We start from the raw sequence: 15,572 nt of genomic DNA on the forward strand, positions 1-15,572 counted from the left end.
AAAGGAGGTACTAGAATCTTGTTAGGATTCAAAGGTAAATATATTATGTTTTGCATAAGAAAAATGAAAAAAAGAAGAAAAAATATGGTACAAATGTGACTGCATATCTGTATTTTTAGTGCAATGTTTGTAACATACTGTATATAGCATGTTAAGTGGAGGCAGGGGACAGAAATCATTCATTTATTGTGATGTGAGGAAGATAAAGTTAAGTGTCAGAGTCTCACAGCTTGATAACTAAAGTTAATTTACTCAACCTTGTGGAACAATTGAACAGTTACAATTGATATGAAAACTTACAATAACCTCAATTCTTAGTTAAATACATTTATGAAAAGATTCTTTGACTTTTAGCCCTTTGCTCGTATAACGTTATATTGCTACTTGTTATTTAAAGTGACCGTAGTCTGTTTGGCAACACTTAACAGCACTGGATGTATTTGATCAATCCCACAATACAGCAGTGGTCTTTGCAGTCACACCAGGCGAAGATCTGCACTCAATTGAGCACACCTTTCTCGTTTTACTGTGGTCCTCTCTGTCAATTCATCATAATAATGTCCACAGAGTAATGCTATCACTGCAAATGAACAGCCATAGTAACTTGGTCTCAAGTAATCTCAGTTTATGGAACAGAAAATCTTAGTTTTCTATAAACGCTGTGTTTTTCCCTTATCAATCTCTTTTGATGCAAAGTGTTGGGTTAATGTTTTTTTAGTCCACTACCACAGCTCTGTTCTTCATTCATAGATAAACGAGTTATCCAGATTAGATTATTGACGATTTGACTTTAATTTAGATTTGTTGGTTCTTCAAAACTGGTTTAATCTGTATAAACTTAGTTTTAGCAGCAAGTTATCTTATTGATAGTTATCTGGAATATGATCAATTCAACATTTAATGTGAACCCAATACTTGAACTCATTATAGGAAACATATACTTGAACAGTGTTCATGTTATTAAACCTGACACACATCACTTTAATTAAAGTCTCCTGTACAATCATGCACCAATCATACATTGGCGTAACTTTTTGTTTAACCATATTAACTGGTAATATCTCTAATGTTTAATACTGTTATACAGTGATGAAAGTGTGGAAATATCGTGGAGCAAAATGTAGAAGAAGAAAAAAATGAAGGACAACATAAAATTAGTCCATGAATCAATTGCCTTAGTGCATGTTGGGAGTGTTACCAACACACCTAACTCATGTAACTGCAATCTAACTGCATTTAATACCTACCTGCCTCCATCTTAGCAGAATCTGCCATCCTCCCCTTAGCATGGATGACATGCCTGAGGTAATGCACACAAACAGAAGTGCTGTTGCAGTAACTGTTGTTGCTTTAAGTCCTTCTCTTCTATCTTAAACTGCCTAAGCATAATCTTTTCTCAAGTTAGTTTTAGTTTTAGCTTCACAGTGGGTAGATGACAGAATTATATACAGTGTATTGATCGTATGTCTCTCTCTCTGCAGTCACCTGATGATCACATGTGTTACTTCCTCCTCCAAACACTAGATGGTAGACTTGACTCACTCAGAAATGGAAAGACTCAGGGACCGTGTTCAAAACGTCCTTGGCTTCAACATTCAGAAATAATGTTGCATCGCAAGGCATTAGATTACTTTAAACCAACTATTTGCCAAATTCAGTAATTACATTACTGTGGAATTGTTTGGAAGCAGTAGAGCAGAGTCCAACAGAAACAAAAAGGCTGTCAAGTTGAATCTAGGATTAGTTGAGCGTTTCATCCAAAAGTGTTGCTTCTGTTTGCCATCATTATGTCTGTCTGAGTCTTTTTACCACACTTCCACTAAGGCTCTTTCCCCACTTCTGACCCACCTTCCTCCAGCTCCCTTGCTTTGACCTAAACCCATCTTTAAACTCTGCCTTTATTTTGATCAGCAACTTGGTGTAAAATTTGTGACCGCATCTTACACGGTTGTGACGCTATTGCCGTTACAAAATCTGTCTGCAGACAGACAGCAATATCAACACTCGGCAAAGTACAGAAACCCAGCTCTGTGGTAGTTCCTGCTACAGTTGGTCAAGGTCCAAATTTTTAACATCATGACTCACACACAGACTCACAAAACAAAACCAACGTTGCTGTCGTGGCTAGAAAATACACATCTCATAAAGAATCTTTAGTATATATTTAGTTTACACAAGGAAATACTTTTACTTTTGTAACCTTGTAATGGTGTTTTATCTCTGAAACAGAGATTTTTGTCTCAAGGGACTTCATTGTTAAATAAATGGTTAAATAGATTAAGTATATGATATGAACATACATGTAATTTCAACCATTTCTGATGTATCTGATGCCATAAGGTTCTACAAAAACAGAAGGCAGTGCCATTAATGCTTTCTGTAATGGAACTGTGATATTTCTAGCACAAAGAACCTTATTTATTGAAAGAGTGTCCACTGGGGAATGAGCTCTCCGTTTATTTATGCAGTGCATAAACAGCTTGAGTACCAGCAACACTCTGAGCAGTTGCTCTGCAGCAGTCCATTGCTAAAAGAGACTGTTCGGGCTCAGGCCCTCACCATCCGCTCTACTGTTTAAACTTTAAAATCTCCCTGAAATGCTGCATATTTGATTATCGGGAATGAAAGAAACTCACTGTGAAAAATGACAAGTTTCCCCCTGCTGGCAAAACAAGCTATTAGGGGAAATGCCCATCAGTGTCAAATGGTAAGAGATTGGTGTTGTTTGTAAGTCCATGAACTATACATCTTCATGGCAGCAGTTATGATGTAAAAAAAATATGAAAAATAGAGGTCATGGAAAAATGGGAGTCTTAACGTGGAACTTGATGGCTCTGTCTTAGGTTTCACCTGTTCCCATTTTACACCCCAGCAGTCCAGCTTCTCTTGTCTCTCCTCATTGAAACTTGTCAAGCTCATGCATATTTAACTGTCGGGCTGCTATCAGATGAACCTAACTAGCTGAGGGGGTGGAGCTGGGGAGATGATGATAATGATGATGTGTTAAGCGAGGGGGCTGGGTTTTGAAAAACCAGCTACACCTGCCCCTCCTCACCACGAATGGATGCGTTATGAGATGGAGAGGAGATCCAGGCAGTTTGTTCAGATCCGCTGCAGACAGGAGGGGGCTCACAATGGCCAGAGACTAAAACCTGGATTCTACACGTTCACTAACTGGATCTTTAGAAGATGAAAATAGTTCCAGAGGCTCTGGCTGAACGGTACTTTGGACATTGAGGAATACCTCAACATCATCTTTCTTTCAACTTCAACATTGAATCCTCACACCAGAGAAAAGTGGAGAGGAAAAGTCTGTCTTACCTCTGAGGGACTTGTGGCACCACTGAACAGTGGAGCCAACCCCCGGTGCCACAAACTCAGGATGATGAACAGCTTTTAGTGGATTTTTTTCTCTTTGTCCAAACAGAGTGTGTTAGTGAGGTATCAAGACACTGTTTTCAGATAACGTTGGAGAGGAAACAAAGACACAGAGAAAAATGCCTTTTGGTGGGTTAGCAGGTTTGAAGGAACAGGTGCTTAAACCTGGGAAGGAGGAAGTGAAAGGCACTGTGGGGGACTCTCTAGGAAAACTGCAAAGGTGAGAGGGTTTGTATGAAGGGAGGTGGGAGGGAAGCATAAAGACTGCGTGTGCAGGGTGTTTGATCTACACTATTACCATCTTTTTTAGATGTTTTCGGACTACATGGAATGAGCGTGTCACTCTCATTGTTTTCATGGAGGAGATTCATTTTTACTCTGTAACTAAGAGCGAAACATCTGCTGTGGAGAGCCTGGAAGCAAACATATTAAGCGCAGCGTGTTCGCAGAGATCCTGATGATAAATAAATATTTGATTCTTCTGCTTGCAGCCAGGCAATGCCAGTGATGTAACCGCAGATTTTATTTTAAGACCTTAATATATATTTCATATCTGATACATGCTTAACAGAGAGATGTGTGTGTGGTGTTGGAGCCTCCGTTCTAGATTATGAAGTAGGCAATTTCCTGGAAAAATGTATATTGTTAATGTGCATGTGTTTTTGTCATGTATAAAGGATTCCTTGACTGACATTACAATAAAGTGGAAAACTGGAATTTAAGATATTTTAATGTTAAATCGTTAAAAAACTCGAATCCGGATAACTTGGATAATAATTCGTCAATATGTTTAGTTTTGTTTAATCACATCATCCTGCTATATCAAACACACTCATTTAATATGCACATTTATTTTTTAAAACAGACAGTTACATTTAATCCTTGAGAATCTAATTTACATATAGGGCTTCACAATTCAGGTCTTGAAAAGTTAATTTATGTTGGCCTCTTTCGGTTAATGGAAATGTTTGGCCACATTTTATTTACGGATTCAGTGACCAGACATGAACTCTTAACCCTGATTTGTTGTTTCTGGTTGTTTCTTCATTGTCATCTTACAACTTATACATTTGAAACTGGTTGCATAACATTTACACTGAAAGGACTTGAAATGTGACTTTTGTATCCTAATGCAATTTTTGGTGCAGCTGTGTGAGACACCTAATGACCGTATTAACCATTCTTTCAAAGACTCATGTCCACAATAGGTCTACTATTAGACCATGTATTAACTTTTAATTTTATGACAAAAACACAAGTATAAAATACCCTGTTTTCCATAACATTGGATTATTTTACAATAGCTAATATAATAGTACACACCAGGTGTTCCAACTGTAAAGACATGAGGGACACTTGACTCAAAAAAGTGCTTGATATAAAAAGCGGATCCCAGTTTCTGGTTATTTTGTGTCTTACTGGAAGAGAAAGGCAGATGAAAGCAGTTCATGGGATCAGGGAGACAGCCAGACAGAGATGGATTCTGGGTAGTGAAACAGGTGTGGAGTGTGATGCACATGAAAGCAACCTGATAACAGCACTGCTGTGATCTTTTTAGTCGTGTGTCTTGGCCTGTGTTACTTTGCTATATCTGTTTCCATGGTTTTAACAAACTTACAGACAAAAGTGGGAGGACAGTGAAATAATTTACATTCTGTATCTATATCTATGACTTGTAGACAATTTTAACAGAAAAAAATCACAGATTCTAGGTAGCCTACATTTTGATATATTGTCGATGGAAGAATAAAGAAGAAGGACGAATATGGATAAAAGAAAAACTGTTTTATTTCAAGCTCAACAGATAGAAACTAGTACTGCTGACGATCACTTGCTCTTACTGTGATTTATTTTCCTGTTATTTGCGTCATAGGAAAATAGACGGTAGCAATGTAGAAGAAGAGGACAACATTGAGCTGACAGAGGATGGGCGTCCGGTGGCGTCGGCTCCACGTGCTGCCCCACTAGTGGACTGCAGCTGCGGCGGTCTGCCCAAGCGCTACATCATCGCCATCCTCAGCGGCCTGGGCTTCTGCATCTCCTTTGGCATCCGTTGCAACCTTGGTGTGGCCATTGTGGAGATGGTGAACAACAACACCGTCTATATCAATGGGACTCCTGTGCTTCAGGTAGCTGAATCAAATCAGATGGGACCACTGGGAAATTGATGTTTCAGGACTTTGTATAATGTGTTTTTTTATTTTCTTGTTGCTCAGAAGATAGTCTTGCCTTACAGAAGAAAACTAGATTGCACTATAACCATTTCAATCGACTGTTTTAGTGATGTATCTGTGATGCAACCAGGTAGATTATACCAAATGTATGCAGTTTAGTGGTAAATGTTTTTTTCTCTCTCTCTCTCTCTAGATAGCTCAGTTTAACTGGGATCCAGAGACAGTGGGGCTGATCCATGGCTCCTTCTTCTGGGGCTACATTGTCACTCAAATCCCTGGTGGTTTCATCTCCAACAAGCTGTTTGCCAACAGGTGACATGCACTTAATGACTATCAGGGGTTCCACCGTGACACTGTTATCTCTGTTTTATGTCATTGTTTATAGAATATATTTTGGATTTTAGACTTTTGGTTAGAATAGCAATTTAAAGATGATGTTTTGTGAGAGCCACTTTTAACCCTTCTCTTTTATTTTATAAACCAAAGGATTAATCAATAACAGATAGAATCATTAGTTGCAGCCCAAACACAGTGCAGAGACACCTGATAATGTGGCCCATGAGAGAGAAACTGTTTGATGTTACATGTCAGATTAGACAGATTATATTTCTTGTCTTTTGATGTTTTTCCTCGAGTTGGGGGTGAGGTCATGATCGATGCAGCCATGACCACGTATGTTAACAAATGATCACAAGAAAGACAAAAAAAAGGTAGGAAAAGAAAGGTTTGGGGAGAGTGTGCGTGGTGAAAGGGTTAAAGCTGTACGGTGTGGTGAGCGGTGCTGATGGAGCAGATAGCAGTCCTGTAATAAAAGCTTCACAGGAAAAGAGGACACGCCACTGACAGAGTTAATAATGAAAGATCCTGCCTCTGATTTCTTTCTGAAACACCAGCCACTGGAATATTACAAGTGTCACTTACACACTGTTTTGGAAAAAGAGAAGGAAGGGGGGATGAGGTGAACGAGAAAAGAGATGGGAGCTAAGCGGCTACGTGGTGATGAAGCAGAAACTTGCGGATTGAATGGGATGTCTTTATCTCAGTGCGTGCAAGGCAGAGGCGTGAGATCCGTCTCATTTTAGTCTGACTGAGATGCTTTGACCGTCACATATTTGGAGATATTATGCCTGACAATATTAGACATCTACAGCAGCTTTCAGACACTGGCTAACCTTTACCTTTTACAGACAGATATTAGGAGTATTACAAATATATGTAGTTTTAATGGAATATAATTTTGTAGTTTAGTACCAATTATGGGCAAAATAAGAAATACCTTGAAAGAACTGCAGCATTTAAACTCAAGTAAAAGACAATTTTCATTTATTTTCAAAATCTTTATTCTCATGTTGACTGGAGGATGAATTTCACATGAAAAGCTGTGCACTGACTAAAATACCGTTGGTTACATAAGCAATTAATTGGAATTAATCAATTGAAAGTATAGAATTTGTCTGTATTTCCCCAATAATTTAATTTTTCACAAGAAAACGCTTTAAGTCTGTAAGTGCTTCAGGTGGACATTGAAGTTGCGGTCTTCTCACTTTAAACAACACAGACACACACACAAGCACACACACACAAGCACACACACACACACACACACACACACACACACACACACACACACACACACACACACACACACACACACACACACACACATACACAATATGATGACATTGCATTATTTCTGCAGGGTTTTTGGGGCTGCCATTTTCCTGACGTCAGTGCTTAACATGTTCATCCCATCAGCAGCGAGGGTCCACTATGGTTGTGTCATGTTTGTGCGCATCCTGCAGGGCTTAGTGGAGGTAAGAAAAACATGGTGGGCGTTTAACTAGTGAAAATGATCCACATACATTATGTTTTCACATACACACATATTTCCCAAAATGTTAGACTTATATTTCCTTTTTGTCAGATGATTCCCAGGTTTCCTCTTAATCAATATTTAACCTTTGACATCATCCTCACTTTGTCCCTGCTAGGGTGTCACCTACCCAGCATGTCATGGGATGTGGTCCAAATGGGCTCCACCTCTTGAGCGGAGTCGACTGGCCACAACTTCATTCTGTGGTGAGCAATGCCTCTAGTGTCCTCTCCCAAACTGAGTACAACACAAAGCTTTTCACTGATCCAAACCAGTTTACACAACCTTATAAGTCATAGTTGGGCTGGTCAGTAAATGGACATGAGAGAGGTCATTTTGTTTTGCAGATTTAGTCCACTGCTCTCTCTCCCAAATTAAAATAACCACATTGCACTTTAAACTGGTGCCATGACAACCCACACATCAAAACCCTCTTGACATTGTCTGTAAATGAACACGGCTCACCTGCGTACTCACTAGGAGATTGTCCCTCCATTCACCTAGATGAAGCGTCACATTGCTTTCCGTCCAAAAGCACTCTCATGTTCCCTGCTCTATTCAAAACAACAGTGTTCATGAATCCGTCTCATAATAGAAAACACATTAAAACACCATCCCTGTCTCGGCTGTGCCAACGACTCAGCATTTATTCAATGAAACTAATGTGTTTCTTTGATGTGTTTGTTTTTATAAGGACACATTTTTACTACATGGTAGATTTTGTGTAAGCAGAGGCTGTTGCACTGTAACTACATAAAGATAGGTATTTTGGTTGTATAATATTCAAATTTGTTTAAAGGAAATATAAACAGAAACATATTTTTAAGGTGGGCTATAGTTGATATACTTTAAGTTATTTATCACTGAGTCCAGCTGTTACTGCAGTTGTAATCATACCTTGACACTGACATTTTACACCAATTGTTCCCAGGATCCTACGCAGGAGCAGTGATCGCCATGCCTTTAGCTGGAGTGCTCGTTCAATATGTCGGATGGTCTTCGGTCTTCTATATCTATGGTAAGACTAATAACAAACACTTAATTTGTTCTATCTTGTAAAAAAACAACAAGCAAATAAACAATAATCAAAATATGTTCATGTAAAAATAAATATGAAGACAGAGATATTGCATTGAGTGTGAAGGGAAGATCAATACCATGTCTGTACAATAAATATGGCGCCAGCAGCCTTTTAGCTAAGCTTAGCATAAAGACTGGAAAATTGTATTTTATATGGTAAGGACGAATACAATATACATAGAGGATTTAACAAAAATGTTCTACTGCAATGTATCAGAGCATTTATAGCTACTGCTAGTTTCCAATGCCCGTTCATAGAACGGACAAAAATAACAGAGTCCACAGAGTGTGGTACATTATGTTGCACTCATAGGAACAATAATACGACATATGAGACACAAGACTAGATGATTGATTGGCTTTTAAAAAAAAATCCTTCAATTTAATTAAACATGTTTCTTTTCATTTAAAACAAATTTGTTCATTTTAAGTTCAACAGGCGGCACATAAGCTCCCTTTATAGAAAAGGACATCCGGCCAAAGGAGGTATTCCACTAATATACTTTACAGTTTCCAGCAGAAATATTCCTAGTGGACAATCCAAAGGCCTGAAGTGGTTGCACCATGTCACAGAGAACCTGAGGAGCATGGCTGTGTGAATACTTGCACATAAGATTGGTGTTTGAAAATGCAATGTAGTTGTCCAAACTTAGCATGTTCAGGTTTTCCAGGATGTGACAGTGGTGTGATCAGTGTGAAACAGCTAGCCAGGAGAAGTAGCTTAGATTGTTCATTAGTTGTTGTGCCATTAAATACACCAGGTGTCAGTTTAGTGACATGCAAAGTGTTTTTGTGGCCTACTGCTCTGGCAGTAGTACTTTGTATGCTTTGCACAATAAGCGTTATCTGAATAGATTTAGGGTTTGATTAAAATGATTAACATTGACATAAAATGTGTGCTTTGCCAAATGTGTTTTAATAAAAATCTACTCTGGTTCTACTGTGATATAATCTCATGATTTATTGATGTAAATTAGCATTTTCCTGTCTGGGCTGACAGGAAGTGACTCATACCTTGTTCATTTCATTTTAATAATGAAAATTATTATAGTCTGGAGTATGTCGGGCTGGTTTTAATTAGTCTATCCTGCCCCTTATAAAGCCTTTAATACAAATATAAACATATCGAAGTATATATGTATAAAGGAATGTATTCATTTGTTGTTGTTTTTTCATGAAAAGGTGTTTTTGGGATTCTATGGTATGTCATGTGGCTTCTGCTGGCATATGGAAGTCCTGCTGAACATCCCACAATCACAGACGAGGAGAGGATGTACATCGAGACCACCATCGGTGAAACAATGCGCCAACTGAGTGTGACTGAGGTGTGTTTGCCTAATATGCTGCCAGTTTCAGGTTATCACAGTGCAATTATTTCAACAGAATTTCACTTAAATTCTGAAAAACACACACAAACACAGTCAGTTTTCATTTAAAGGACATTGTCTTATATACATTTCCTGTAGACCTACCCTAACCGTAATCATTACTTGCCTAATCCTAACCTTAACCAAAACCTAACCTTTCTTATCCTTCAACCAAGTCTCCATCCTAAATTATAATTATTTATGTTATGGGGACATGCATTTTGTCCACAAAAGGAAGGCGAGTCCCCACAATGTGACCTTGTACTACACATTTACATAACATGAGTAACACACGCCCACAAACACACATAAACAACATACACTGAATTCTGTCTCCCAATTACAGAAATTCAAGACACCGTGGCGTCGTTTCTTTACCTCCATGCCCGTCTATGCCATCATCGTGGCCAACTTCTGCCGCAGCTGGACCTTCTACCTGCTCCTCATCAGCCAACCAGCGTATTTTGAGGAAGTCTTTGGCTTCCCCATCAGCAAGGTTGGCCTCACAGTTTCAGTAAAGCTATTCAACAGGCAAAGACAAACATCCATAAAGACAGATGATTAATCATAGGACTGATTTACATGATGGCTTCCTGAATGTATCTTGTCCCAACAGGTGGGGCTTCTGTCCGCTGTCCCCCACATGGTGATGACAATAGTAGTTCCTATTGGAGGACAGCTGGCTGACTTCTTACGCACTAACAAAATCATGTCTACCACAAATGTGAGGAAGCTCATGAACTGTGGAGGTACGTCGTAGTCAACTAGAAGAATTTTATATTGGAAATGAAAAAGGATCTCTCTCTGGTTTTACTGTTATTGTGCACAATAACGGTTTCGGACTATTCTTATGTTAGCCAGCAGTAGTATTAAAATGTTAGTTGTTTCTACTGTGAACAGTAAAGTGACATTATATAATGTCATTTTTTTGAATAAGTTCCATATTACTATCAGCCATTGCTCTTGAGCTTTTGAGCTTCTAATAAGTATCTAAAATATGTGAATGTACACAAAGTCCTGTTAGAATGATCCAGCTATTATGCAGCACAATTAATTGAATCATTAATACAGAACCTATGCATACATTTGGACATTTTTCTAACACAAGCCGATGGCTCACATTCTCTGGTCCTGTATTTTGACAGGATTTGGTATGGAGGCCACTCTGCTGTTGGTGGTCGGGTTTTCTCACACTCGAGGGGTTGCCATCAGCTTCCTAGTTCTGGCTGTAGGGTTCAGTGGATTTGCCATCTCAGGTATTGCCACATCTGCACCAAAGAAACATTTATATTTCACCTGAAATATAGGACCTTTAGTTTGGCTATATGCTAAACCTAAAACATGAGGGTTTTGGTAGAGCTCAGGATGTAGCATTTTTTTTTTTGCCTTTTTCTCTGTGTTCTCTTTAGATTAGATTTTGAAGAATTTGTCTAAAAACTGTGTGTGATGCTGTTTACACACACTAGCCTGCCAAACACTCCCACAGGCACTTCCCCTGAATATTTCATAGATTATTTTCAAGGCAACCAAAAGCTCTAAACTTGCAAGAGGCTCTTAGCCATGTTTGCTTTTAGAGAATGTATTTTGTAATTGTGTCACTCTCCACTCAATCAAATATTCTTGTGTATTCTGTGTCTTCAGGTTTCAATGTCAATCATTTGGATATTGCTCCTCGCTATGCCAGCATCCTGATGGGCATTTCTAACGGGGTGGGAACGCTATCGGGAATGGTGTGTCCCTTGATTGTTGGAGCCCTGACTAAAAACAAGGTATAACAAGTTGATTTGTAACAGTAGCTGTTTTGCACATATATTAACCGACGTACATTGATAAGTTCATCTCATATTTTCCTGTTGTCTTGCCTTTAACTTCAGTCCTCCAAATTTATATTCTGATGAAATTATTTTATTCTTAATTAGGAGTCTATAAAACACAACAGGAAACAGGAAAAGTGTCCTTCAAAGATGCTTTCCCTAATAGCAAATATAGAAAAGTCAGGTTTGCTTCTTAGTCAAACACAAAATCGCTGTATGTAATCTTGCACCTATCAATGGCTGTAATTTATAGCCCTGCAAAATGTATTATACACATTGTAGTTGATAGTTTTTCCTTTGCTGTGTCATGAGTAAGGCAGTGGATTTACACCGTTCACCGTAGTGGTACTTAATCAAAAGATCTGTAAGTTTACTTTTCTCAGGAAATTCATTGACTCCATTCCTCTCACCACAGACTCGTCTGGAGTGGCAGAATGTCTTTGTTATAGCGTCCATGGTGCATTATACTGGGGTTATTTTCTACGCAATCTTTGCTTCTGGAGAGCAGCAGGAATGGGCCGACCCTGAGAGCACCAGCGAGGATAAACGTGGCATTATTGATGAGGACGAGCTGGCTGAAGAATCAGAGCTCAACATGGAGAACACGGTGGCTCCCAAAAAGAGTTACGGAACCGCAGACAATTCATCTGGTGGCAAACAGGGCTGGAAAAAGAAGAGAGGGGTGACCATGCAAGAGGAGGAGGAACATTTTGGGAATGGCGACTACCAGGACCGGTACCAGTGAGACGCCCTTTGGGGCAAAGGACTTCCAAAACACTCAAGTCTGGTCGAGGCTGAAAGTTTGATTACAAACCTGTGGAAATGTAAGAAACATTGGAAAAAGTGACGAGGAGCCGCAGCATCATATGTACCTCAAGACATTTTCCCTTTTAAATCAATACTCCAGATTAACTGTAATGTACTCTAATCTCAAAAAGCATGGGGGAACACAACACAAAAAGTCAACATGCTAAAATCAACCATAGTTTTAATTAGAAATCCATTTGGACAATATAAGAAAACAAAAAATATCAACAAATACATGATATAATCAGAATTTAAACAATAAATGTAATCCACACTGACATATAGTTTAGATTAGTATGCTTAGAATAATATAAATAAACCACAGACAAACATTCATAAACCAACTAGTGCTTTGTTAAAAGAACATCTGAAACACACATCAACTTTCAAACCTGACCTTTCCTGCAACCTGCGTTGACCATACTTTGTCTGTGTAGGCAAATGTTGACTAAACTTTATCTTGATTACTTTAAACCATGTGAAAAGTTTTTGAAATGTTTTGTGTCAGCTATGCAACTTGAAAAGAGACGTGCTTTTGGAATGTAATAATGGGTTTGACAGCAGTGTTAATGTTATGAGCCTTATTTTTTCTTGCTTGTATGTTTTTGCTGTTGCTGAATGATTGCACTCTGTCACCGCTTAGCCGGCTCTCCTTGTCTGAGCAGGTCTTAGTTCACCAACTGTTTGTGATGCACCTTTTCCACCATTATATCATTCATTATCACTTCATTATTTATACTGCTCTGAGCTCATAATGTAATGTAATGATGTAATGGATGGTGAGTTCAGTGACTCCATGATGCATTTAGTGGAACTCTATATATGCTCCTGATGTTTGTCTTTTTTGCAATTTGTCAATGTTTGAGACCAAATTTGTTACTAAAAATAATGTACTGTAATGTTAAATCATAAGAATATAGGAAATTTACACTCACTGTTTATCATTAAGCTAAAAAGAGAAAAACGATTTTGTACAGTAATTTATTATCTTATTGTTTGAGAGAGCATTGATTTGATTTGCACTTTACTTGAACACACTGGACATGTTATAAACAACATTTCTATTCTGTATTAAGATTGTTTAGAGACATAAAATCCTGGGAAGGTTCTGAAATATTGATTACCTTGTATGAGATTATTCATGTTACTTTTTGTATTCAAAGAATTTATAAAAATAACGTGTAACTATGTAACGTTATGCAAGCAATAGGCTTGAAGTCATGGTATAATACACTTAATGCAATCGTGCCAAAACTTAAAGGTAAACTAATCGAGCTGTCTGGCAATTTAGCAGCAGCTGGGTGTTACAGCAGTGTGATGATTGGTAGTTCTGTTAGCTGTTAGCGGTTAGCCAAACACACTGTCCGAAACAATAACAGTATGCTAACTGTTTTCCCCAAACTTTGTCTCTGGGCGCAGAGTAGCGGCTGGGGGTCGGCTAAGAGTAGTGAGTGAGGAGCAACAGGCAGTCAATGGCAGTATAAAATAAGTAATAAAAGGTGTTTTGAGAGAGTGTGAGTGAATGCAACCAAAAGGTATTTGAGCATGCAGCCATAACTGGCCACCAAATATATTGTGCAGTTTGTAGCAGCAGAATGCGAGATCAGCCGTGGACAGACACAGAGGGGCACACTCACTCAGTCCCGCACTCACAGACCCACACAGTCACGGACCCACACGCACACAAATGACCGAAAGCATAATCTCTCCCCAGGTTTTCGCCTGGCAGAGATAATTAATCACCCATTTGCACTAAGTGTATAATGGAACACAAGTATCGTCACACGAGTGTGACGAGTATAGTGTTTGCCAAGTTCATTGTCCTAATTTATAGTGTTAGCATGCTAGCATTTACTAATTAGCACCAAAAAGCTGAAGCTGATGGGAATTTTGTTACAATGCAGTTTTGCTGTTATTTGATAAATCAGATGAATATATATTTTGAAGTGATTTTGCTACTATGAAAAATGAGGATCACGAAAATTGTTGCAATTCATCCTGAGACGAACTTCATATCAGTCGGTCAAGTATTTATGAAGAGCTTTCACTCAAATACAGAAATGCCAACGTGCTTCTCACCAAAGTCAGAAGGCCTCATCCTCTGGGAACCATTAACGTCATGGCAGTCCATCCAATAGTTGTGGAGATATTCAGTCTGGATGAAAGAGGTGGCCTGACTGACCGACCAACACTGCCATCCAGCTTTGCAGCTAGCAAGACTTAAATAAAGAACAAAACTGTTTTAAAAGATGAGAGGAAAGAGCAGAACACTTTTTTGTCCTCTCCCTTTATATTCCTGCTTTGTTGCCACCTTTATTTTTAAATCGTAAACATAGAGTCTTCATAAAGACACAATGTGCCCTGTAGATTATTGTTACCTTCTGTAACTACTTGATGGAATAGACAATCCTTAATGGTATCTGTTTATGTTAGAGAGCTCAATTTAGACATTTTTAAATATTCCAAAGGCTGCTCTGTTTCCCATCACGCTGTGGTAAACATCCTCTGCCTTATCTGTCTTTATCCGCCTGCTTCATTTTCACCACGGAAGATAATTACTGGACAGGATATTCCTCTTCAGTGTCAAACTCGCCTCTGCAAAACTATTGCTGTTTTAAAGGATGACAGTAAGAGGGAGTCCTTATATTGTGTAATATACACATATATACACACCGTTTAACACTTACATTTATGATTTTTTGGCATTTGTTGATGAAAAATGTCAAGTTGCACATGACGACAATAATGTCACTTTCAAGGGTGTGGTATTTCTGTTATTTTATGTGAAGCCTACGTCACTCACAATGTATGAGTAACAAAACACCAAAGTAAAGAGTCCAATATTTGTTTACATCCTCATTAAACCACATGAAGAGAGGTATTTAGAATAGGTTTAAATTAACCAATCAATACTTGTGAGAGCTTTGACTGCTTTACACGTTACTTGTTATTATGTTCAGTGATGTTGTGTCAGTCCTTTTTTCTCGAGGCCATCGCTGACAGCTCATTCCCCACATGCTCTTAAACACAGACCAGATTGTCCACAAACAGCCGGCAGCCAATGGCAAAGGTTCTGTTT

At 38.6% G+C, this 15,572-nt stretch overlaps 1 protein-coding gene across 1 annotated transcript; it reads left to right on the forward strand.

The window, feature by feature from the left end:
• The first annotated feature begins 3,497 nt into the window (after window positions 1-3,497).
• On the forward strand, window positions 3,498-12,431 carry slc17a8 (solute carrier family 17 member 8). The gene is made up of 12 exons (XM_054620513.1): window positions 3,498-3,598; window positions 5,252-5,507; window positions 5,746-5,864; window positions 7,252-7,366; window positions 7,544-7,631; window positions 8,357-8,443; window positions 9,688-9,830; window positions 10,219-10,368; window positions 10,489-10,621; window positions 11,018-11,128; window positions 11,514-11,641; window positions 12,102-12,431. Exons 1-12 carry the CDS (start codon window positions 3,498-3,500, stop codon window positions 12,429-12,431), a joined length of 1,761 nt encoding a protein of 586 aa, XP_054476488.1.
• The last annotated feature ends 3,141 nt before the right edge of the window (window positions 12,432-15,572 follow it).

This window comes from Anoplopoma fimbria, chromosome 19, assembly GCF_027596085.1.
Source record: "Anoplopoma fimbria isolate UVic2021 breed Golden Eagle Sablefish chromosome 19, Afim_UVic_2022, whole genome shotgun sequence".
NCBI classification, from domain to species: Eukaryota; Metazoa; Chordata; class Actinopteri; order Perciformes; family Anoplopomatidae; genus Anoplopoma; species Anoplopoma fimbria.